We start from the raw sequence: 23,675 nt of genomic DNA, 5'->3' as shown, positions 1-23,675 counted from the left end.
GGGCGGGGCCGTCCCGCAGCGGCGGCGGGTGACGGCGGAGCACGATGGGGCTGCGCGCGGCGGTGAGGGCGGGGCCGGGACCCCCGGGGACCCCCGGGACACCCCCACCCCCCGACCCCCCCGGGACCCTCCCAGGACACCCCCACCCTGCCCAATCCCCTCCGGAACCCCACCCCCACCCTTAACCCCCCCCGGGACCCCCGGGACACCCCCACCCCCTGGGACACCCCCCGGGACGCGCACCCCCCGGGATCCCCCCCGGGACCCCATCCTCACCCCGGGACACCCCTACCCCCCGGGACCCCCCCCGGGACCCCCGGAGTTCCCCGGATCCCCGACCCCCTCCCGGGACCCCCAGGTCCACCGAAGCCCTCCGGGCCCCCCGGCACGCTGGGGAGGGCACCCATGGGGGGGCGCGTGTGGGGCCGCGTGCCCCGCGCGTTCCCTGCGCGTGGGGTGACCCCGGGCGTCCCACCGAGCCCCCCCGCCCCCGCCCCGCCCCCCCCAGGTGCGGCTCTGCCGCCTGCGCCCCGCAGCACTGCAGCGGCACCCGGCGCGCGCCCGGGCCGCCCCCCCGGCCCCCCGGTGAGCTGTGGGGCGGGGGGGGGTCTGGGGCGGGGGGGGGGAGGGAGGAAGTGGGGCACATGGAGGACATGTGGGGGGGTCGGGCTTCGGGCACAGGGGGGACGTGGGGCTTGGGTACGGGCTGTGAGGCGCAGTGGGGTGTGGAGTACGTGGGGCGGGGGGGGCTGTGGTGCGCGGGAGGCTGCGGGGCGGGGCTATGGGGCAGGGGGCTACGGGGTGGGGCTATGGGGCAGCACTATGGGGCAGGGGGCTGTGGGACGGAGCTATGGGGCAGGGGGCTGTGGGACGGAGCTATGGGGCAGGGGGCTGTGGGGCAGCACTATGGGGCAGGGGGCTGTGGGGCGGAGCTATAGGGCAGGGGGCTGTGGGGCAGCGCTATGGGGCAGGGTCTGACGGCCCCACAGGCGCCGTGGGGCGCTGCTGGCTCCCGCGCTGCTGGCGCTGGGGCTGGGGCTGCCCGCGGCCGCCTGGTACCTGCGGGCAGAGCGCCGCGACCGCCGCCGGCTCTGGCTGCTGCTGGACGGCGTGGGACGCTTCGGCAGGTGGGGGGCGGGGCGGGGGACACAGGGGTCCCCCTGAGCTGAGCCCCACCCCCGACACTGCCCGTCTTCCCCCCAGGTCACTGGTTGTCGGTGTCCACATCTCGCTGGATTACTGGTGGACAGCCAATGTGGCGCTGCGGGGGCTGGAGGAGGTGGGTGGGGGGCTCAGGGGGGAGGTGGGTTGGGGGTTCAGGGGGCGGTTGGGAGGCTGGAGGAGTTGGGGGCTCAGGGGCCAGTTGGGGGTTCTGGGGCTGGTTGGGGGGCTCAGGGGGCGATTGGGGGGCTGCAGGAGGTGGGTTGGGGGCTCAGGGGGCAACTGGGGGGCTTGCTGACCTGGTGGGGGGCTCAGAGTCTAGTTGTGGGGTTGGGGGTTGGGGGGCTGGGCAGGTGCTTGGGGGGCTCAGGGGCTGGTTGGGGGCTCAGGGGGCGGTTGAGGGGCTCAGGGGCGGTTGGGGCGCTCAGGGTGCTGGTGCCCCCAGGACAGCGCAGCGTTCGCGGCGGGGATGTCGCGGTGCCACCAGCGTGCAGCGGAGCGGCTGCTGCGGGGGGCCCTGCGCAACGGGGGGCTCTACATCAAGCTGGGGCAGGGGCTCTGCGCCTTCAACCACCTGCTGCCCCCCGAGTTCGCCGCCACCTTGCGCCGCCTCGAGGACCAGGCTCTGCGCCGCGGCTACCGCGAGGTGGGGACCCGCGGGGACACCCTGGGGACCCCGTGGGGACGCCGCAGCCCCCGCCCGCCGCTGCTGCCGGGGGAGCCCCTCGGCGCGGGGGTCTCCCCAGATGCCCTCCTGCCCTGTCCTCTCCCTGTCCCCCGCACTGTCCCCGTCCTGTGCTCGTCCCCCTGTCCCCGCTCTGTCCTTGTCCAGTCCCTGTCCCCACGCTGTCCCCACCCTTGTCCCTGTCCTGTTCTTTGTCCCCACACTGTCCCCATGCCGTTCCTGGTATTGTCCTGTCATTGTCCCCACTTTTCCCATCCCCATGTTCCCATCCCTGTCCCATCATCATCCCCATGTCCCCCTTCCCGTCCCCACACTGTCCTTGTCCAGTCCCTGTCCCCATCCCCCTCCCCCCTCTGTCCCCATTCTTGTTCCTGTCCTGTCTTCACCCCCACGCTGTCCCCATGTCCCCATCCCTGTCCTGCACTGTCCTTGTCCAGTATGTGTCCCCACTGCGTCCCCACCCTGGGGATGCTGTCCCCATCCCTGTCCCCACATCGTTCCTGTCCTACCCCCATTCCCATCCCCATGTCCCTGCCCCATCCCTGTCCCCTTCCCCACACTGTCCGTGTCCTGTCGTTGTCCCAGTTCCCATCCTGTCCCATCCCTGCCCCCACCCCTGTCTTGTCCCCATATCTCTGTAACCATGCCCACCCCTTCCCCACACCATCTGCATCCCGCCACTGTCCCCATATACCCACTTTGCCCCCATCCCTGTGCTGTCCCTGTCCCCATCCCCATTGCTGCTCTGTCCCCATCCCCACAGCATCTGTGTCCCGTCCACGTCCTACCACTGTCCCCGTGTCCCCACTTTGCCCCCATCGCTGTGCTGTCCCTTCCCTGTCCCCACGCCATCCCTGTCCTGTCCCTGTGCCCATCCCTGTCCCCACACCATCCCTGTCCTGTCCCCACCCCCATTGCCACTCTGTCCCCATTCTGATGCCGTCCGCGTCCTGTCCACGTCCCATCACTGCCCCCGTGTCCCGCTCCCCCGTGTCCCCGTCCCCATCCCCGCAGGTGGACGAGCTGTTCCTGGAGGATTTCCAGACGACGGCAGCCGGGCTCTTCCAGGAGTTCGACTACGAGCCGGTGGCGGCGGCCAGCCTGGCCCAGGTGCACCGCGCCACGCTGCAGGACGGGACCCCCGTTGCCGTCAAGGTGGGACCCACGGATGGGGACAGGTGCCAGCCCTTGGGGAGCCCCGCAGCAGCGCCCCTGACCCCGTGCCCCCCTGGTTGGGGACAGGTGCCAGCCCTTGGGGACCCCTACGGCAGTGCCCCTGTCCCCGTGCCCCCCTGGTTGGGGACAGGTGCCAGCCCTTGGGGACCCCCACAGCAGCGCCCCTGTCCCCGCGCCCCCCAGGTTCAATACATCGATCTGCGCGACCGCTTTGAGGGTGACATCCGGACGCTGGAGCTGCTGCTGCGCATCGTCCAGTTCATGCACCCTGGCTTTGCCCTGGGCTGGGTGCTGCAGGTACCGTGTGGGGGCACCCGGACCCCCCCGGACCCCCAGACCCCCAAACCCACCCCCCGGCACCCCCCCCAGGAGCTGAAAGGGACACTGGCACGGGAGCTGGACTTCGAGAACGAGGGCCGGAACGCGGAGCGCTGCGCACGGGACCTGCGGCACTGTACCTACGTGGTGGTGCCGCGTGTGCACTGGGACAAGTGCAGCAAGGTGGGGGGGGGGGAGCGGACAAGGGGACACCCCCCGAGGGGGTGGTCGGGCACCAGGGGGGGGACCTGGGGAGGGTGACGCCGTCCTGTCACTGTCCCCAGCGGGTGCTGACGGCCGATTTCTGCGAGGGCTGCAAGATCACCAACGTGGAGGGGATCCGCAGCCAGGGCCTGGGCGTGCAGGACGTGAGAGCCGGGGGGGGCTGGGGGGCCCTGGGAACTCTGGGGGGTCCCTGTGGGTCTCTGAGGGTTCCAGGGGTCCCTAGGGGTGTCCTTTGGTCTTGGGGGGATCCTGGGGGGGTCTCTGAGGGGTCTTGGGGTCCCTAGAAGTGTCCTTGGGTCTTGGGGGTGTCCTGGAGGGGTCTCTGATGGGTCCTGGGGTCCCTGGATAGTCTGTGGAAGGTTTTGGGGGTCCCTAGGGGGTCTCTGAGGAGTCCTGGGGTTCCTGGGGGGGGTCCTCGGGGTCTTGGGGGAATCATGGGGGTGTCTCTGAGGTGTCCTGGTGTCCCTTGGGGAGTCCTCAAGTCTTGAGGTGTTCTGGGGAGCCCATGGGGGTCCCTGGGAGTGTCCTAGGAGGTCTTGGGGGGGGGGGGGGGGGGAGGGGTCAGGGGTGTCCCCGGGGAGGATCCCAAGGGGGTTTCCTGGCAGGTCTTGGGGTATCCTTAGGGGGTCCAGGGGATTTTCCTGGGGTTTCTTGGAGGGTCTCCGGGGGATCCCCGTGGGTCCCAGGATGGAGCCGGCTGCCCCCGCAGGCCGCCGACAAGCTGATCCGGGTGTTCGCCGAGCAGATCTTCTACACCGGCTTCATCCACGCTGACCCCCACCCTGGGAACGGTACGGGGGTCCCGAGGAGGGGGGGTCCCAGAAGGACTGGGGGGGAGGGGGCAAGGAGGTTGGGGGGCCTAAGGAGTGGGGGGGTGGCCTAAGGAGTGTGTGTGGGTCTGTCAGGAGGGGGGAGGGGGAAGAGTCTTTGGGGGGGTCCCGGGGGCTGTGGCGTGCCCCCCAACACGCTCCCCTTCAGTGCTGGTGCGACGCGGCCCCGACGGCAAAGCCCAGATCGTCCTGCTGGACCACGGCCTCTACGAGTTCCTCAGTGAAAGGTGGGGGCCAAGGGGGGGGGGTCACCAAGGTGTGTGTGGGGGTCTGTTCCCTAAAACCGGGGGTGGGGCAAAATTGCCGGTATGCCAAAAAAGAGGTGGGTACCCAAGTGTTGGGGAGGGGGGGGGGTGTGCCTCCAAATTTTGGGGGAATGTCCCAAAACTTGGGGCAGCTGTTCCCAAATTGAGGGGGGGTCCCCAAAATCGTTGGGGGGGTCCCCAAAATCGTTGGGGAGTCCCCGAATCAGAGATGTCCCTAAAATTGGGAGGGTCCCTAAACTGGGTGGGGAGGTCCCCAAGCTGGGGGAAACTGTTCAGAAATGGGGGGGGGGGGGGGGCGGGGAGTTGCCCCTAATAGCAAGGAGGATCCCCAAAATCAGGGGTGGGACCTCAAGGGGGGGTGGGACCTCAAGGGGAGGTGGGACCCGATGGGGAGGTCCCCAGTGGGGGGCACCCTGCTGAGGGCAGGCATGGCCGCAGGGACCGCGCGGCGCTGTGCCAGCTCTGGCGCGCCATCGTCCTGCGTGATGACACCGCCATGCGGCTGCGCTCGGCTGAGCTGGGCGTCGAGGGTGAGCAGGCGGCCGCGTCCCCCCATGTGTCTCACCCCAGAGCCCCACCTCACCCCTCACTGTGTCCCCGTCGCCGTCGTGTTCCCCCCCCTCCCCCCCCCCCCAGATTATTTCCTTTTCTGCGAGATCCTGATGCAGCGGCCGCTGCCAGCGGGGACGCTGGCGCTGGGTGCGGCGCTGACGCGGGAGGAACGCGCCTACATGCAGGAGATGGCAGCCCAGCGCTTCGAGCGTGTGGTAAGCGTCCTGCGCGCGCTGCCCCGGCCCATGCTGCTCGTCTTCCGCAACATCAACACCGTCCGCAGCATCAACGCCGCCCTCGGCGCCCCCGTTGACCGATACTTCCTCATGGCCAGGAGGTAACAGGGCAGGGGAGGGGGCAGGGGGTGGGTGGGCACGCGTAAAATAAATAAATAAAAATTGGGGGGGAAAACCCGACCCCCCGGCAGCGCTGTGCGGAGCTGGAGCCGGCTGAGCGCGGACAGAGCCTCCGGCATCGCCGGCAGCAGCGCGGCACGATGGGCCAGGGCTGCCTGGGAGAGCCTCAAGTTCGAGGTGGCGCTGAGGTGAGGGGGGAGAAAGGGAAAGAAAAAAGGGGAGAGGAAGGGGGAAAGGGGAAGGAAAAAGTCGGGGGGAAGGAAAAGGGTGGGGGGATAAGAGGAAGAAAAAAGGGGATTAGGGGAAGGAAAAGGGGGTGATATGGAAAAAAGAGGGGGAGGAAAAGAGGGAAAGGTGGGGAGGGGAAGGAAAAGGAGGGGAATAAGGGGGAGATAAGGGGGGAAAAAAGGGGGGGGGGGGAACAAGGCTGTAGGGGCTGCCACAGCCCCCCCGTGCCCCCCCACAGGCTGGAGAGCATCGCCATGAAGCTGACAGCCTCGGCCCTGCGGCTCCTGGCGGCCTGTGGGGTGCTGCCCCACAGCCAGCAGCTCTACGAGTACCTGCGGGCGTAGGGGGCCCGCGGCCCTGTCCCCCAATAAACCCCCGCCCCCCCGGGAACAGACATGCCACAGGGCTGCTTTTCCTCTTTTCTTTATAAAAGTTCTGGGGCTGGGGGGGCTGGGGGTCCCTCAGAAGTGAGCCGTCACCCGGTCGATCTCCAGCAGGTCCTCCAGGATCTGTGGGGGGGGGGAAGAAGCGTCAGGGGGGTGGGGGGCACGTGCATCTCTATGGGGTGCAGCACGTGGGGCACAATGTGTGGGGCAGGGAGCCCCAGCACACAGCATGTGTGTGGCAGAGACCTGTGGTGCTGAGGGCAGCCTGCCCCACATCCCACACCCCACGGCCCTGCCCCACAGCTCTGCCCTTGCCCCATGGCCCTGCCCCACACCCCGGCCCCAGCCCCACTGACGATGTCGGGCGTGGTGCCGATCTTCTTGGCCAGCTCGCCGCGCTCCATAGTGCTGAGGTAGAGGTAGCGGTTCAGCAGCTCCCCGTCCAGAACGTTGCGCACCGCGTTCTGCAGGATGCGCCGGTCCACGTGCAGCAGCCTGCGGGCGACCGCCGCGGGGTGGCACCGGCACCGGGGACCTCCCAGTGACACCCCACAGCACCAGCGCAGCCGTGGGGCACAAGCGGGCGCAGCACAGGATGGGGGGGAGGCGCGGGGCGCGGTACCTGAAGGCGCGGGGGTTGAGGCCGGCATGGTGGGGCAGCATGGTGCTGAGCGCGTTCTGCAGCATCAGCAGCCGCCGGTACGTCTTCTCCTGCATGGGCAGCAGCAGCCCGATGCCCCCGTCCAGTGTGGCTGTGAGGGGCCGTCAGGGGGGCCCGGGGGGTTGTGGGGGGGGGTCAAGCCCCCCAGTGCCATGACCCTGCAGGCAGCGGGGGAGCCCCGGCATGGGGAAGGGGAGTGGGGCGCCGCCTGCACCCCAAAACCTGGGGTGCTGCCGATGCCGGCACCCCAAACCCGAGGACACCGAGCCCTGCAGCACCCCTGCACCCCCAATCCTGGCAGCCCACCCCCACCCACCCGCCCCCAGCCCGAGCACCCGGGGCTCACCAAACCAGGTGATGTGCTTGTTCTCCCAGGCGCTGGTTTTCTTGTTGGGGCCATCAGCAGCGCCGCGACACGGCGTCCGCCAGAACGTGTTGACGTGGGCGCCCACGTGGAAGTCGGCGCGCCGCAGCAGCCGCATCCCGCCAAAGCTCTCCTTGGCTGCGGAGGGGCGGCACATCACGGTGTGGCACCACACGGCCCGGCATGGCAGTGGTCCAGCCCCGATCCGGCACAGCCCCGCTCTGGCGCAGCGCCCAGCGAGCCCCCCCCAGCAGCCCCTCACCTTCCGGCAGGTACATGTACACCAGGAGGTTGCGGTCACGGTCGGACACTGCGGGAAGACGAAGAGTTTTACTGGAGAGCTGAAAACACCGGCATCGCCGGAGCCCGCCAGACCGCTCCCGCTGCCACGGCAGCACAGCCACGGACCCAGGAAGCCCAGCTGGGTGCTGTCCACCATGAAGTCCACGCTGTACACCTCCAGGGGCTTTGCGTCCTGCAAGGGGAAAAAAACCAACCCATCGGCTCGCTGCAGTCGTGCCGGGGCGGTGAGCCAGCTTCGTGCCGCCACCACCACCGCGACAGCTTACCCGGCTAACAAGGGAGAGGGTCTTGCTCTCCTCCTGGTAGCGCAGCAAGGAGATGCTCTTCATCAGGTCGGCGGCCAGGATGAAGTTCTTGACGCTGATCATCTGGTGGATGTAGAGCTGGGTGTCGATGAAGGCCATCCCCGTCAGGTCATTGTCCTTCAGGCTCCACAGGAAGATCTGCAGTGGGGAAATGGGGGGACACAGGTGACCCCCCAAACCTGCCGTGGCACCACAGAGGGTCCCCAACCCCTCGGTGGGCCCATGGCCCCAGGGCAGCCTCACAGACACCTTACAGAGGGTCCCCAACCCCTTGGTGGGCCCATTGTAGGGGTCCCCAGCCCCTTGGTGGACCCCTGGAGGGTCCCCTGGCCCTGTGGTGGCCTCACAGATGCCCCACGGAGGGTCCTCAACTCCACAGTGGCCCCATGGATATGCTAAAGGGGGTCCCCAACCTCACAGTGTTCCCATGGGGGTGGTCCCCAGCCCCTTAGAGGCCCCACAGAGTGTCCCCTGGCCCTCTGGTGGCCCCACAGAGGAGTCTGTGGCCCCACGGTGGCCACTCGGACAGCCCACGGGGGATCCCCAACCCCACAGCATCCCCATAGGGGGGTCCCCAGCCCCTCTGTGTCCCCACAGAGGGTGCCCTGACCCATGGGGGGTCTCCAGCCCCTCGGTGGCCCCTCACCTTCTGGCCAATGGCCGAGACGAGGTAGCCATTGCAGTGGCAGAGGGCGGTGACCGGACCCTTCTGTTCCTTCTCGTACAAGACCTTGAACTTGTTCTTGGTCAGCGGCTGCCCTGGCTCCGGCACCACCTCGATGATGTCCATGATGAGGATCTGGGGGGACACAGGGACATGCAGGAGCTGGGCCACCCCCAGCCCAGTGCAGGGCAGCAGTGTGGGCAGGGGTGGGGGCAGCCCTCCCTGTGCCAGGCCCCCTGCCCCCAGTGGCCCCCCAAGACCTATGGGTGTCCCCTGGAAGCCCCAACAGCCCCCCTGGGTATCCCCCAAGACCCCTGGATATGACTCCTCAGTGGGATCCTGAGATCCCTGGAAACCTTGTATGTCCCCTGAGACCCGACTGTCCCCTGAGACTCCCAGGTGTCACCCAAGACCCCCAACTGTTCCCCAAGACTCCTGGGGTGGGAGCCTGGGTGTCCCCCCAAAATCCCTGGGAACCTTGTGTGTCCCCTGAGAGACCTGGGTGTCCCCCAAGACCCTCAACTGTCCCCGAGACCCCTGAGACCCCCGACTGTCCCCCAGGACTCTTGTGTGTGTCCCAAGACCCCTGACTATCCCCTGAGACTCCCAAGTATCCCCCAAGACCCCTGGGTGGGACTCCAGGTGTCCCCCTAAAATTCCTGGGAACCTTGTGTGTCCCTTGAGACCCTCAACTGTCCCCCAAGACCCCCAACTGTCCCCTGAGACACCCCCCCCCAAGCATCCCCAAGGCCCCTAGGACCCTTGTGTCCTCCCTGAGACCCCTATGCATCCCCCAAGACACTCAACTGTCCCCTGAGACCCCTGGGCATCCCTCCCCCAACGCCTGGGACCCCTGTGTGTCCCCTGAGACCCCCCAGCCATCCCTCCCAAGACCTCTGTGACCCCTGTGTGTACCATGAGACCCCCAGGTGTCCCCCAGGACCCCCAGGTGGCCCCCACTCACCCGTCCACGGCAGGTCACCTCCTCACCCTGCATCAGGCAGGTGCCAACGGCGATGTAGCCCTTCAGCCCCGACACCGTCTCCTCACTCTTCAGGGACACCGTCTTCATGCAGGTGACGTGCTCCCACTCCTCCAGGTCGATGCTGGGGGGACAGGGGGGCAGGATCAGACACAAATCCCCAACCAAGGGTGAAACCCAGCCCTGAGGGTCTTTTTTCGTGTGGGGGATAGGGGTGGACACCCCTGGCCCAGCTCCACAGTGCTCACCGGGTGTTGGGGATGGTCTCCCAGCTCACCGGGGAGATCAGCTGTATGGAGAAGGCTTCCTGCTGCGGGTGGATGTAGCGGTCGTCTGCAGGGAAGGGGGGGACACAGCTCAGCACGAGGGGGACACAGGGCTGGGGGGACGGGGTGGGGAAACAGGGGACTCACCCCGCTCGATGCTCTCAAACTCCTTCTCCTCCCCGGTCATGCGGGGGATGCGGGTGCAGGGGTTGATGACGCTGGTGGCCACAGCATAGACCTGCCAGCAACACCGGCGTTGGCACAGGGACAGGGAGACACCAGGGGAGCCCCCCGCCCAGCTTCATCCCCTGCCCCAGAGACGGTGGCACTCAGTGGCTTCCCAATGGGACGGGGTTACTTTGGAGAAGAAGGAGGAGGAGGAGGAGGAGGCGGGGTGGGGGCACCCTGGGGAGGAAGAGCACAGCCTGGCAGCAGGCAGGGACCCCCGGTGCAGCGCGGTGACCCACCTTGGACTCCACATGGTATGCGACGTAGTGTGTGGTGCAGCGCAGCGGGATCTTCCGTACGGGCCACGGGGCATCGTAGGAGAGGTAGGCCGGCAGGACGCTGATCCTCAGCTCCCCCTGTCCCAGCAGCAACCCGTCAGTGTGGCTGGGACCCCACAAAATCCCCCAGAGCCCCCCCAACTCCACTGGGACCCCCCAAATTCCCCCATGACCCCTCCAAACCCTGCCAGAGCCCCCCAAACACTGTGGGACACCCCCGAAACTCCCCAAATCCTTGCCAGGATGCCCCTAGAGGGCCACAAATACCCTGCGACCCCCCTGGAACCCCCCCCGACCCCCTCAAGTTCCCCTGGAACCCCCCAGTCCCACCTGCCGGTTGAAGTAGAGGAAGCCCTTAGGGCAGTTGATGTTGTGGAAGGGAGCGAATGACTCGACGGTGCCGTCGATGGTCATGGGGTGCAGGCGCAGGGCCCCCCGCGAAGTCACCAGGAGCCAGTGTGGGGAGGGGCCACAGATAAAAACCTTGGGGGGGACAGACAGGGACACACGGTTACCCTCAGCAAAACTGGGGGGACCCGGCCGGTCCCTGCCATGACCACACTCACCCCCGAGTAGCCGTAGATATCCTCAAAGTAGCGGAAGCGGGCGACGCGGCCACGGGGCCCCCCCGGCTCCTCGCCCCCTGCACTCTCTGGCTTCTTCTTGGACTGTTTCAGCTTCTTCTCTCGAAAATTGATGTTGTGGGGGACCTGTGGCGGGGGAAACCGCGGCAGGGGGGGCCGTGGCAGCACCAGCACCATGGTGGCACGGGCCTTGGCAAAGCCTCCCCGCCTCTCACCTTCTTGAACCGGACCTTGAGGTTGCTCTGGCCCAGCTGGGAGTCGTGGCTGAAGGCCTCATAGATGAGCAGCTCCTGATCCACGTGCACCTGCCAGGCAGCCGGGGGCTGAGCCCCGCTGCTCCTCCACCAGCATTCCCCCTATCTCCCGGCATCCCTCTGGCATCCCCAGCATCCCCCAGGCATCCCCCAGGGATCCCCAGCATCCCTTAGCATCCCTCCAGCAGCCCCCGTATTTCTCCAGCATCCCTCCAGCAGCCCCCACATCTCCCAGCATCCCTGCAGCATCACCAACATCCCCCTCGGCATCCCTCCAGCATCCCCCAGCATTCCTCTGGCATCCACACATCCACCCACACCTGCGGTATCCCCCACATCTCCCAGCATCCCTCCGGCATCCCCAACATCCCCAGCACCCCCTGAAATCCCTCTGCATCCTTCCAGCATTGCCCACAATCCCCCAGCATCCCCCAACATCTCTGGCGTCCCTCCAGCACCCCTGGCATCTGCAACACCACCCCCTCCCCGGCATCCCTCTGGCACCCTCAGCATCTCTCAGCATCCCCTGCATCCCTCCAGTGCCTCCTGGCATCCCAAATGCCCCCTAGCATCCCCCAACAGCCCCCAGCATCCCCCCGGTATCCCCAATGTCCCCCAGCATCCCCCCAGTATCCCCAACACACCCCAGCATCCCCAACGACCCCAACATCCCCCCAGTATCCCCAATACCCCCCCCAACACACACCCCCAAGACCCCAGCATCCCCCAGCACCCCCCTGGCCCCCACCGCCCCCCGCAGCCCCCAACACCCCCCTGGCCCCCCCAACCCCCACACTCCCCCGCAGCCCTCACCAGCAGGTAGGGCCGGCTCTGGCGGTTGCCCAGTGCCACCAGCAGCACCTCCTTCACCAGCGGCAGCTCCCCCTGCCGCGTCACCTCCTCCTTCTTGCCGTCGCCCTGGGCCGCCGGCTGCCCAAAGGAACTGTCGACCAGCACCCGCTGCCCCATCGGGAAGTTCTTCACCAGGAACACCAGGCGCCAATCCGGCAGCTGGTAGATCTACGGCACGGGCAGGTGTACGGCAGGGAACATCGCCACCACAGCGTGGCAGTGGCGTGTCCCCGTCCCCCCCCCCCCCCCACGGTACCCCCCGCCAGCCTCTCACCTCCATGGCGCCGTTCTCCCGCACGAGCACGCACCAGTGGGTGGGCTCTGGTTTGTACTGGTGGGGGTCCCGGTCAGTGGAGGGGAGGCTGCTGCGGCGCGGCTCCTCCTTGGCCGGGCTGAAAAGAGCCCCTGAATCCCCGTAGAGCATCTCCTCCTCATCATCCACCGTGTTGCTGCGCCCACCAGGAGAAAAAACACCGAGCCATCATGCCCGTGTCCCGCCAGGGCACACCCGTGAGGGGACAGCCTGGTCCCCAGCACCTCACCGGCAGCTGCCAGCGCCCACCTGATGTCCTGGATGAGGGTCTCTGCCTCCGAGTGGGTGCGGAGGGAGAGCTCGTCCCGGGTGCTGGCTGCCCGGCTCTCCGTGGTGAACATCCCGCTGACGTCCCGGTAGAGGCAGAGCGCGATCACCTTGGATTGCTGGGGACACCAGAGGGCAGCTGCCAGGGGCTGCGTGGCCACGCCAGGACCCCTTGCCGAGGGGGAACTTGGCTACCAGCACTCACGTGGTGCAGCTGGGGCTTCTGCAGGGTGAGGCGGTGCGTGCGGCCCCCGTACGTGTCGCTCTTCAGGACGAACATGGTGACCTGCCCCTCGGCGCTCATGATCACCACGTAGGGGTCGGCAACGGCGCAGTGCACAATCGGCGAGCCCAGATCCACCGGGATGAAGTGCAGCTGGTTCACTGCAGCCGGGGAGGGACAGCGGGGGTGGAGGGAGGGCCCGCAGCACCCACGGGTGCTCCCGCCACCCACCATCACCCACCTCCTTCCAGCAGCCGGATACCCAGCGGCGACACTTGGACGATGTAGCGGTTCTCGCCGATGTTGCCGGCAAAGACGGTGGGGCCCTGCGTGGCGAAGCCGCTGGTGTCCAGCTCCATGATCTCCTGCCCCGTCTGCAGGATCTTTGAGGGACGGGGCACACCAGGTTGGACATGGCATGGCCAGCACCCAGCAGCCACCACAGCTGGCACAGCCACGTGCCACCCAGCCCTCTGCCACCACCCTGTCGCCCCGGCCACTCCCCCGGCCCCAGCCGCACCATGGTGGAGTCCTCGCGGCTGAGGATGAGGAAGCCATGCCTTTTGCCGTCCTCCTCAGGGGGGCTGGGGGCAGCAGGCTCCTTCTCAGCGTTCTCCCCTGCCGTGGCGTCATCCGGCTGGAAGGAGAAGCCCCGGTGAACACCACCATGCCGGGACAGGGGCATGGATGTCCCCTTGCGGTGGGGGGACAACGGCCACCCACCTCTTCCTTCTTCTGTGGCGCGATGACGGTCCACATGTCGTAGCAGCCGGGCAGCTCGAAGGTGGTCACCACCTGGGGCCGGATGCTTTTCTGCGGGTGAGGGGGAAGGTGAGTGCGGGCGGTGTGGGGAGCGTGGGCGGCGCGGGCGGTGTGGCTGGGCGGGTACAGGCGGCGCCCAGCGCTCGGGGGCAGCCCTGGTTTGGCCCAGGTCCTTGCTGTGGCACCGGTACCTGACCTGCCGCGGACGCTCCCAACGGGGCAGGCCTTTGCACAGTGCTGGGGGGGCAGGGGGCAGGGGGCAGGACTCGCACGGGGACCGACTTTGCCTGGGGGTCACCGCAGCCCCTGGCCTCAAGCGCGGCACCGGCGGTGCAGCCTGACCTGCAGCACGGAGAGGGCTCCGTTCTTGCCGTAGCCAGAGCACAGCACGATCTCCAGGTCCGGCTCCGGGCTGCTCTGAAACTGGGAGCAGGAGAAGCGGCTGATGTCACCACACTGTCCCCACACCGGGGCTGTGGCAGCGGCAGGCAGGGACCAGGGCTGCCCAGCCCGTGCCGGGACTCACCTCCTCTGAGAGGAACGCCGGCTCGCCCATGGCGGCGTTGGCACAGGGGCCGATGTTAAGGATGCTGTCGCAGACCTGGAGGGGAAGGGATGAGGGGGACGAGGACGCAGGGGTGACACGGCAGGGGGCAGCAGGGTGTCCCCCCCTTCCAGGGGTACTACCTCAAAGGAGTAGGTGGCAAGCTGGGTGCCCGACTGCGCCTCGCTGCCATACACCTCAATCTCATCCACCTCGTCCTGCGGCGCCGATTTCCCTCCTAGCCAGCGGCACAGGGAGCCCGTGTCACTATCGTGCCACCCCATCACCAGCCCCAGTGACACTGAGACCCCACTTTCCCTGTCAGACCCCTTCCCCACGCCGGTGGAGCCTCCGGCGTGGCTACCGGGGGAGGTCTCGGTGCTGGCACCCACCTGCCCAGGTCCCCGAGGACTCTGACCGCTTCCTCTTCACTGGGGGCTCCTCCTGCAGGGATGGGAGAGCTGGGAGCCCCTCTGCACTGCCCCCAAGGCCCCCTCGCTGGAGCTGGGCTTGGGGACCCAGGGTGGGGGTCTGGGTATCTGGGAACAGGGTTTGGGGACCCAGGATGGGGTTTGGGATCTGGGGCGGGAGCTTGGGGTCCCCCAGGGCCTCACCTGCCGGTCAGGTGGCTCCTTGCCCCCGTTGGCAGGGGGCTCCTGCAGCTTCTCAGTGTACTTGAGCAGCAGGGAGTTCCCCAGGCGTGACCCCAGGAACAGGTACCCTGGCTCCATCGTCACCATCTGCCAGGGGGGATGGGGGATGACAGAGGACCCCACAGTGAGGACACAGGGGTCCCCACCTTCCCCTCTGCCCTGCCAGGGCTTACACAAGTGGTGAGGACGCTGGCAGCCGCCTTGTCGAAGTGGAAGGAGCGGACGCTTCTCATCCCATCTGTTATCAGTGTTAGGACATAGCTGGGGACAGAGGGGACACAGCAGGGACGGTGGCACCCTCGGCCACAAGGACACGGGGCTCCACAATAGCCCCACCGACACCCCCTGGTGCCCCACGGCCGCCCCACAGCTTACATCTCCCCTCCTTTCAGCGAGATGACCATCTTGTCGTAGGAGATGAAGGTGGCCTGGGCGCAGTCCAGCGTCACCTTTACCCCGTCCTGCATGCCTGTGGGGAGAGGGCAGCTGAGAGCCCCCACCCTGCTGCAGGACAGGGAGGAGGAGGACGAGGACAAGGAGGAGGATGAAGAGGAGGAGGAGGAGGAGGACAGCCCTTACGCAGGGGGAAGACGGTGGTGCCGTTGGTGAGGCTGTTGAGGGCCACGCCGTAGGGCGGCACGCTCTGGTTGAGGTACAGCAGTGAGTTGACAGCGAAGATCACCACTCCTCCTGCCAAGAGAAAGACCACCCCCCGTCACCAGACGGTCTCACAGCACCATCACCATGGTGTCACCGTCACTCACCGATGGGCTTGGGGACGGCCAGCGCCTGGGTGCAGTCGAAGGGCAGGTTGCTGAGGGACCAGATGACAGGATGGACCTTCTGCATGATGTTGAGGGAGATGGCCACGATGCTGCACGTGTCCTGGCGAACCGCCACCCGCCTGCGCAAGGACAAGGGCTGCGTCACCCCCTGGGGCACACCGCAAGGGCCCCCCTGGGGCATCGTGAGAGGCTCACCCTGGCCAGGTCTGGTTGGGCTCAAAGAGGATGAGGAGGGTGGGCTCATAGTAGCCGTAGAGGAACTGCATGTCGATGATGTTGAGGAGCTTCTCGTCCAGCTCCCGCACATCGATGATGTAACTCGGCAAGAAGCTGGACTTCTGCCTGCAGGTGGCGGGGGGATAGCTCAGGAGACCCCCCCCAGCACCCACGGGTGGCAGGGAGGCGGTGGTTCGCAGTGCAGCGGCGTGGGGGGACTCACCCTTCTCCCACCAGCCCCTCGTGCTCATCTGTCAGGGTGTCGCGGCGGAAGGGCAGGACCACCAGCCGGGTGCCATAGATCAGCATAACAGCGCAGCGCCCATCAGGGTCCACACGCACACGGGGGATGTGGACGTTCTGCACAAAGCCGTCCTGCCGGCAAAACCAGGGAGGGGACACATGAGTTCTTAGGGAACCACCACCACGAGGGGGGAACCCCAAAACCTTGCAGCATCGGCACCCACCCGCAGCTCCGGCTCTTCAAAGTAGTGGAGGGAGAGTGTCTTCAGGTCGTGGGTGCCAGGGTCGTACTCCACCACAGAGAGCTGGAATGGGAAGGGGGTGATGGGCAGGAGCCCCCCCTGCCAACCCCCCCCCCCAGCCAGGGAGTCGGGGGCCCCCAGCCCACCTTGGCATCCTTGAAGCTGAGGAGCAGGGCGTCCCGCTTGGCCCCCGCCAGCTGCACACTGGCCATGGACATGACGTTGCCAAAGAAGGCGAAGGAGGCCACCAGCTCCAGCTTCTCCTTGTGCCCTTTGCCTTCTGCGGGCAGGAAAGAGCAGGCAGAGCGAGCAGGGTGGGCAGGGCAGGCAGGGGGGTGCTGCCCAGACCTCCCCGAGGGGCATCCCCTCTCTTGACCCCCGTGTCAGCTGCCCCAGCTTGCTGTCACCCCCACATTGGCCAGCGGCTCTGGGAGTGGGACGCCCCTGCCCAACCCCTATCCCTGCCTGTCCCTGCCCTTCCTTCGTGCTGTCCCTGCCTCCGCCCCCATCTGCCCCCGCAGCTCATCTCTTGGGAGTAAATCTCCAAACCCGGCTCTCCCCACTGCACCCCCCCAGTCCCAGGAGGTCTCTCATGGGCACACCAACAACACAGGGACCCCCTCAATGCTAAAAAGGGGGAAATCACCCAAAAAAGAGTCGGGGGGGGGGGGGGGGGGTCACCGCCCCATCACCTACCCACATTCCTCTCTCCTTTAGCAGCTGTCTGCAAGGGAAAACGGGCCTAAGCATCAGCCCCCAATATACACACCCCTCAAAATTTGGGGGGAGAGGGGCACAAGGAGGGTTTAGGGGGGCTTTTTTTCGGGGGGTGGGGATGCTACCTCGCAGTCATGGTTGAGGCGATAAACATAGAGCTGGGAAGTGCCAGCCACCACCAAGTTGCGCTCAGCATTGGAGAAGAAGTTGCAGAACATGGAGAACTCCAGCCCCGTGGGGGGGTGGGCTTGCTTGTAGACGGCATACATCACCCTGCCCCCACTGCAGGCTGTGCCACCCGTGGACACCCCCCTAGGGAGCAAAACCAGGGGCTTCCTGGGGGGCCGGGCCCACAGGGTGGCTCAGCACCCTGAGAGATCCCCAATTGTGGCGAGGTTCTGCCCCTCTCCCCCCAAAAAGAGCTCACTCGGGTTTGAGCTGCCCCCCACGGGCCCTCAGCCCGACGCTGCCCCCCAGCCCCCCGCGGGCTCCTCAGCCCCACAGGCCCCAGGAACCCAGATCTCGCCCCGTGGCTCCCCCGCAGGCCCCTGAGCCCCATATCGCCCCACAGCTCTCCCCACATCCCCACGGGCCCCACACTTCCCCCACAAGCCCCATATCTCGCCCCACATCTCCCCCACAGGCCTTTCAGCCCGACATCTCCCCACGCATCCCCTCAGCCCCATGGGTGTCCCCCTCAGCCCCACAGGGCTCCCCCCCCCAGCCTCCCATATCTCGCCCCACATCTCCCCCACAGGCCCTTCACCCCCCATCACCCCACGCATCCCCTCAGCCCCACGGGGGTCCCCCTCAGCCCCACGGGCCCCCCACCGCCCCCCACACCCGCCTCGCTCCGCACGCAGCGCCGGAAGCTGGGCCCAAGGCCCGCGGCTGCCAGAGAGAGGCCGGAAGTTCACGCTAGAGCGGCGGCGCGCGGGCTGCGCTGTGCCGCCACCAACGAGAGGGCGGTCCTCCGGCGGCCCTCCGCCCGCAACCGGGGGCCCGGCAGCCCCCGGCGACATCCCATAGGGACCCCGCATCCTATAGGGGCCCGGCACCTCCCTGGGCTGCACCCTGTAGGCACCCTGCACCTTACAGACACCCTGCATCCTATAGCAAGCCTACATCCTATAGGGACTCTGCACCCCCCCGGGCTGCACCCTGTAGGGACTCTGCACCCTATAGCAGCCCCACGTGCCCAGGGGCTGCACCCTATAGGGGCCCTGCACCCTATAGGCTGCCCACAGGCCATAGGGCCCCATAGGGGCTGTGCAGCCTGGGCCAGCCCCTGGCCCTACAGCCGCCCCCGGCCCCATGCCCCCCTGGCCCCATAGCCCCCTGGCCCTACAGCCCCCATAGCCCCCCAGCCCTATAACCCCCCAGCCTTACAGCCCCCCAGGCCCTACCCCCCCCCAGCCTTATAGCCCCCAGGCCCCATAGTCCCCCCAGGCCTATAGGCCCCCAGCCCCATAGGCCCCCCAGCCCTACAGCCTTGGGGCTCGGGCATTGTGGCGCCACCGCCCACCACCATCTTTATTTGGCTGCTTTTGTGCCCGCCAGCACAGACAGGGCGCCCGGGCGTGGCGGCGGCAATGCTGGCCCACGCCGGCCATGCCGGGGTGCTGGGGCGCGGCTCAGGGGCCGGTGCTCGGTGCTGGGGCGCGGTGCTGGGCCATGCCAGGCCATGCCCAGAGGACGTGGTGCCAGGACGGCACTCAGCGGGGCTGGGGGGCGCTGCCGGTGGCGCTCAGCGCAGGATGCTGTCCTCGTAGAGGGCCAGCAGCAGCAGCAGCCCCCAGCCTGCCAGCAGCCCAGTGCTCTGCAGCGCCAGCAGCACCCATGGCTGCCGGTCCCGTGCTGCCACCATGGCTGGCACCTGGAGGGACACAGGCTCAGAGGGGCACGTGGCCGGCCGTCCCCCCAGCATGGCGGGCATGGTGCCGCTGGATGGCAGAGGGGGCAGCCAGCACAGTGCGGCACAGCACACACACCAGGGTGCCATGCGCGCAGTGTGACACACACGGCACATATGGCACCGCACGTGCACAGTGCAGCACACACAGCACGGCACACAGGACACACAGCACACATACCGTGGCATGGCACAGCACACCTGGCACAGCATACACGGCACGCCAGTGCAGCACACACAGCATGGCATGCAGAACACAGCACGTGTGGCACACATGGCATGGCACAGCCAGCACCTATGGCACCAATGGCACGCATGGCTTGGCAGCCACACAGTGGCACATGTGGCACACATGGCATGGCACACGTGGCAGCTATGGCACAGCCAGCACAGCACACGTTGCAGATGTGGCACACACGACACACACAGCATGGCACCTGTGGCACAGATGCAATGGCACACGTGGCATGCACAACACACGTGGCACGGCACACTCGGCACCTATGGCACACCATGGCCCGCACGGCACAGCCAGAGCAGCACACACCGAGCACACGCTGCGGCACCATCAGCACTGACTCACCATGTCACAGAGGGCGAGGTAGAGGAGGAGGCCAGTGGCCAGGGCGCCCAGCCAGGTGCGGGCAGCGGTTGCGGTGCCCAGGGCCAGCCCGATGTAGATCCCCGGCAGGATGGGCAGGGCCCCCGCCAGCCCCAGCACCAGCGCCCGCTGCCAGCTCAGCCCCGCCTGCACCAGCACCGCCAGGTCCCCTACAGCACATGTGGCCCGTGTGGCACATGCAGCACATGTGGCACATGCAGCACAGACAGCGCATGTGGCACATGCAGCACACACAGCGCATGTGGCACACGCAGCACACACAGCGCATGTGGCACACACGGCACATGCAGCATGCGGCACACGTGGCACATGTGGCACACACACAGAGCACACGCAGCACACACACAGAGCTCAGCCAGGGCAGCCACCTGGCAGCCACCCTGCACCCAGCACCCACCCCACAGCCCCACACCCACCCAGAGCCCACACCTGGCACCCCCGGGCACCTCGCACCCACCCAGCTCCCAGCACCCAACCCCCCTCGTTCCCCCAGCACCCACCCAGCACCCACCTGCCACCCACCGCCTGCCTCACAGCCCCCACATCGGGCACCCAGCCCGCCCCCACCTGCACCCAGCCCCCCCCAGCCCCCCCAGCAACCAGCACCCACCCAGGGCGTGGGGCAGCTCATGGCAGAGCAGGGCCAGCCCGGTGGCCACCCCAGCTCGCCAGGAGCTGGCCAAGGCAGCCCCCAGGGCCAGCCCATCCGCCACGCTGTGGGCCGCGTCCCCCAGGGTCACCATGCAGGGCAGCACCTGTGGGCCTAGGGGAGACAGGGCACCCACGGGTCACCCACAGGCACCCACCCAGCACCCATGGGCACCCACAGGGCACCCATCCAGCACCCATGGGCACTGACAGGTCGCCCATGGCCACCCACCCAACACCCACAGGGCACCCACGGGTCACCCGCAGGCACCCACCCAGCACCCACAGGGCACCCATGGGCATCCACAGGGCACCCATGCAGCACCCGCAGGCACCCACCCAGCACCCACAGGGCACCCATGGGCATCCACAGGGCACCCATGCAGCACCCACGGGCACCCACCCAGCACCCACAGGGCACCCACGGGCACACATGAGGACCCCCAGGCACCCCCAGGGAACCCACCCGGCCCCCACGGGCACCCACGGACGCCCCCCCAGCACCCACAAGCACTCCCGGACACCCGCGGCTCCCCCGGAGCCCCCCCAGAGCCCCAACAGCGCCCACAGCGCCCCCCGCCCGCCCGGCCCCCGGCCCCCGGCCCCCAGCAGCAGCTCGGCCCCGCCGGCAGCCGCGCAGCGGCCCAGTGGCCTAATGGATAAGGCATCAGCCTCCGGAGCTGGGGATTGTGGGTTCGAGTCCCACCTGGGTCGGGTTCCCTTTTTACCCGGGGGGATGGGGGGGCGGGGAGTGGTGCTGTACCCCGGTTCTGCAGCTCCAGGGGGTTCTGGCTGAGACTGTTCTCGTCTGCCTTCACCTGGGGGCAGGGGGCGTGTGGGTCTCCTGCCCCATGGATACAGCTCCATGGTCCCTGCCCCATAGACAGGGCTCCCTGCCCCCAACACCCCCACCCTGCCCCGCAGCCCCCACCTCTGGCCGGGGGGGCAGCAGGATTCCCAGCAGCTTCTCCAGCAGGAAGGCGGCATACAGCCCGCCCAGCACGACCACCAGGGTCCAGGGCAGCTCGGGACTCCCGTCGTGGGCACCAGGACCCCCACCATGGGTGTGCAGCCCCAGGAACTGCAGCAGCACAGGGGGGCAGGGGTCAGCCCAGCCCCATACACACGTGTGCACACACGCACAGGCTTACACACGTGTGTGCACGGCCGCAGGTGCCCAGTCTGCATGTGCCCAAACGTGGGGCTGTGCAAAAAGGCCTGTGTGTGTGCACACGCACACAGGGCAGCGCGCACACGTGTGCGTTGACACGCGACTGCAAAATCGCACCCATGTCAGCACATGCCCAGCACAAACACGCCCGCGCAGGGACGCACGCACACAAGAGCACACGCATCGATACATTTGCACATGCATGGGCACTGCCACGCCAGCGGGCACACGCGTCCCCCCCCCAACATGTGCCCCCTCCCGTTCCCTCTGTGGCCTCGTGTCCCCCCCGTACACCCATGTCCCCTCCACATCCCCGTGCCCTCCCTGCCCCCCTGTGTCCCCATGTCCCACCATGTCCCATTGCCCCTCCATGACCTTGTGTCTCCATGTCACTGTGTCCCCATGCCCCATGTCCCCCCGTGTCCCCAACCCCGCCATGTCCCCATGCCCCTGCTGTGTCCCCATGCCCACATTTCCCGCATGTCCCTCTGATACCCCCATGACGCTGTGCCCCGCCATGTCCCCCCATGTCCCTGCTGTGTCCCCATGTCTCTGTGCCCCCACCATGTCACCATGTCCCCCATGTCCCACCTGGGGCAGGAGGTGCAGCAGGGCGTCCCCGGTGAGGGCGCCGGCTGCCAGCCCCAGAAGCAGTGGGCGCAGGCAGCGCTGGGCACGGTGGCAGAGGGGACACCGCAGAAGCGCCAGCGCCAGCAGCGGGCACAGGGACAGCCCCAGCCCTGCCAATGACCCCAGCACGTAACCTGCAGGGACAGGGCCGTCACAGCACAGGGATACAGGCACAGCAGGAGTATGCTCCCAGCCCCAGCACAGCAAGCAGATACCACCCCGTGCCATGATAGGACGCTGTCCCTGTCCCCAGGGCTGGGTGATGCCACCCCAAGCCACAGGGGACATGGTCCCTGTCCCCAGAGCAGCAGATGCCACCCCATGCCATGGCAGGACACTGTACCCACCCCATGCCACAGCAGGACACTGTCCCTGCGGCTAGGTGATGCCACCCCATGCCACAGTGGGACACTGTCCCTGTCCCCAGGGGTGCGCAATGCCACCCCATGCTATGGCAGGACCTGGTCCCCCTCTGCACTTACTCTCAGCAATGCTGAGCTGGCCCATGGCTGTGGGGTTGGTGGCTGTGGGGCTGGTGACTGTGGGGCCGGTGGCCATCAGTTTGGTGGCTGTACGGCTGGTGGCTGTGGGGCTGGCGGCCATGGTGCCAGTGGCCACGCGGATAGCAGTAGGGGTCCGGCGGCAGGGGGGGCGGCAGGCGAGCTGCTGCTGCTGCTGCGTGGGGCGCAGGCGTGGGAGCTGCCCCCGGGGCAGTGCGGCCGCCCCGGGCAGCCCCAGGGCCTGCAGCAGTGTGGGGGAGGGCAGGTACCTCTGGGGGGCATGACCTCAGTGCCAGGCACCCACACCCCCGGGGTGCACCGACCACCAACAGGGACCCCCCCCACAGCACCCTGACTCCCTCAGGGCACCCTGACCCCCCCAAGGACCCTTGCCCCCCCCAGGGACCCCTGACCTCCCATTACTCTGATCCCTTCCCTATCACCCTGATGCCCCCAGGGACCACTGACCCCCCCCATGAGCACCCTGACCCCCCAGGGACCCCTGACCCTCCCCAGGGCACCCTGACCTCCCAGCACCCTGATCCACCCCCCCCAGGGCACCCTGCCCCCCTCCCGGTGCCCCCACTCACCGTGTCCTGCGGCTGCCTCTGAGTGTGGGGGAGGGGCAGCACCATGGGGTGTCTGTCCCTGTCCCAGTCCATGTCCCCATGGCCGGAGGGGGCCCCAGGCCTGGGGGTGGCCCCTGGGTGGCTGCTCATAGGGACGCTCAGCCCTGCCAGGTGCCATTACAGACTGCCCCACACCCCCTGCCCCACATCCCCTGCCCCACGCTCTGCCCCACACCCTCCCACCCCACAGCCCCACAGCCCTATTGCTCCTGCCCCATCTCCCCCACCCCACAGATCCCTGCCCCACACTAGCACCGCCCCCCCCGCCCCCTGCCACCAGTAGGACCTGGCTGCCCCTACGACCCTGCCCCCTCAGGGGGCAACTGCCCCCCACCCCACATAGCCCCACATAGCCCCGCAGCGTCCCACATCACCCCACATCGCCCCACAGCACCCCACACTGTTCCAAATCACCCCGCATCACCTCACATCACCCCACATAACCCCGCATCGCCCCACAGCACCCCACAGCACCCCAAACCACCCCCCACTCACCCACTGGTGAGAGGCCGCCACGGCCAAAGCGATGGAGGAAGAAGCTGGGGGTGGGTGGGGGGCGCAGGCAGCGGCCGTGCAGCACCAGGGCACCCAGGGCCGCCAGCACCCGCCCGGCCCCCACCCGTGGTGACACTGCCGCCCCTGCCGCCAGCACGCCCGCTGCATCCACACAGCCC

The 23,675-nt window shown here is 67.9% G+C and overlaps 3 protein-coding genes and 1 non-coding gene across 5 annotated transcripts; 2 read left to right on the top strand and 2 right to left on the bottom strand.

The window, feature by feature from the left end:
• Nucleotides 1-4: 4 nt before the first annotated feature.
• ADCK5 (aarF domain containing kinase 5) lies at nt 5-6,196 on the top strand. Its single transcript, XM_056332252.1, has 15 exons — nt 5-62; nt 509-585; nt 990-1,127; nt 1,204-1,279; nt 1,607-1,807; nt 2,861-3,001; nt 3,206-3,319; nt 3,392-3,523; nt 3,625-3,708; nt 4,275-4,356; nt 4,544-4,622; nt 5,100-5,191; nt 5,298-5,550; nt 5,641-5,757; nt 6,036-6,196. The coding sequence occupies exons 1-15, from the start codon at nt 45-47 to the stop codon at nt 6,139-6,141; spliced, it is 1,710 nt and encodes a 569-aa protein (XP_056188227.1). The 5' UTR covers nt 5-44; the 3' UTR covers nt 6,142-6,196.
• An 8-nt stretch (nt 6,197-6,204) lies between these two features.
• Nucleotides 6,205-17,305, bottom strand: CPSF1 (cleavage and polyadenylation specific factor 1). Of its 2 annotated transcripts, XM_056332248.1 has the most exons (37): nt 17,015-17,305; nt 16,869-16,896; nt 16,319-16,452; nt 16,155-16,235; nt 15,911-16,062; nt 15,667-15,813; nt 15,451-15,590; nt 15,266-15,376; nt 15,062-15,155; nt 14,860-14,947; nt 14,648-14,773; nt 14,426-14,477; nt 14,177-14,271; nt 14,016-14,090; nt 13,832-13,912; nt 13,451-13,540; nt 13,248-13,364; nt 12,969-13,110; nt 12,710-12,888; nt 12,487-12,623; nt 12,199-12,373; nt 11,886-12,092; nt 11,034-11,123; nt 10,801-10,944; nt 10,565-10,717; nt 10,196-10,312; nt 9,876-9,966; nt 9,711-9,795; nt 9,445-9,586; nt 8,463-8,615; nt 7,778-7,954; nt 7,617-7,683; nt 7,471-7,518; nt 7,191-7,346; nt 6,806-6,935; nt 6,540-6,678; nt 6,205-6,306 (listed from the first exon to the last, which is right to left on the bottom strand). In XM_056332248.1, the coding sequence occupies exons 1-37, from the start codon at nt 17,156-17,158 to the stop codon at nt 6,259-6,261; spliced, it is 4,335 nt and encodes a 1,444-aa protein (XP_056188223.1). In that variant the 5' UTR covers nt 17,159-17,305; the 3' UTR covers nt 6,205-6,258. The 2 variants fall into 2 exon arrangements, 1 of the variants encoding a protein (XP_056188223.1); XR_008820848.1 differs by lacking the exon at nt 6,205-6,306 and having other exon boundaries at nt 6,658-6,678; nt 6,806-7,002.
• A 1,176-nt stretch (nt 17,306-18,481) lies between these two features.
• On the bottom strand, nt 18,482-20,328 carry SLC39A4 (solute carrier family 39 member 4). Its single transcript, XM_056330044.1, has 3 exons — nt 20,034-20,328; nt 19,385-19,572; nt 18,482-18,765 (listed from the first exon to the last, which is right to left on the bottom strand). The coding sequence occupies exons 1-3, from the start codon at nt 20,164-20,166 to the stop codon at nt 18,637-18,639; spliced, it is 450 nt and encodes a 149-aa protein (XP_056186019.1). The 5' UTR covers nt 20,167-20,328; the 3' UTR covers nt 18,482-18,636.
• Nucleotides 20,329-20,712: 384 nt separating this feature from the next.
• On the top strand, nt 20,713-20,785 carry TRNAR-CCG (transfer RNA arginine (anticodon CCG)). The gene has a single exon. It is a non-coding gene; the product is annotated as a tRNA-Arg (tRNA).
• The last annotated feature ends 2,890 nt before the right edge of the window (nt 20,786-23,675 follow it).

The sequence above is a fragment of the Falco biarmicus genome, chromosome 3 (assembly GCF_023638135.1).
Source record: "Falco biarmicus isolate bFalBia1 chromosome 3, bFalBia1.pri, whole genome shotgun sequence".
NCBI classification, from domain to species: Eukaryota; Metazoa; Chordata; class Aves; order Falconiformes; family Falconidae; genus Falco; species Falco biarmicus.
The sequence above is the reverse complement of the archived record's forward strand: the minus strand, read 5'-3'. Positions and strand labels throughout refer to the sequence as shown.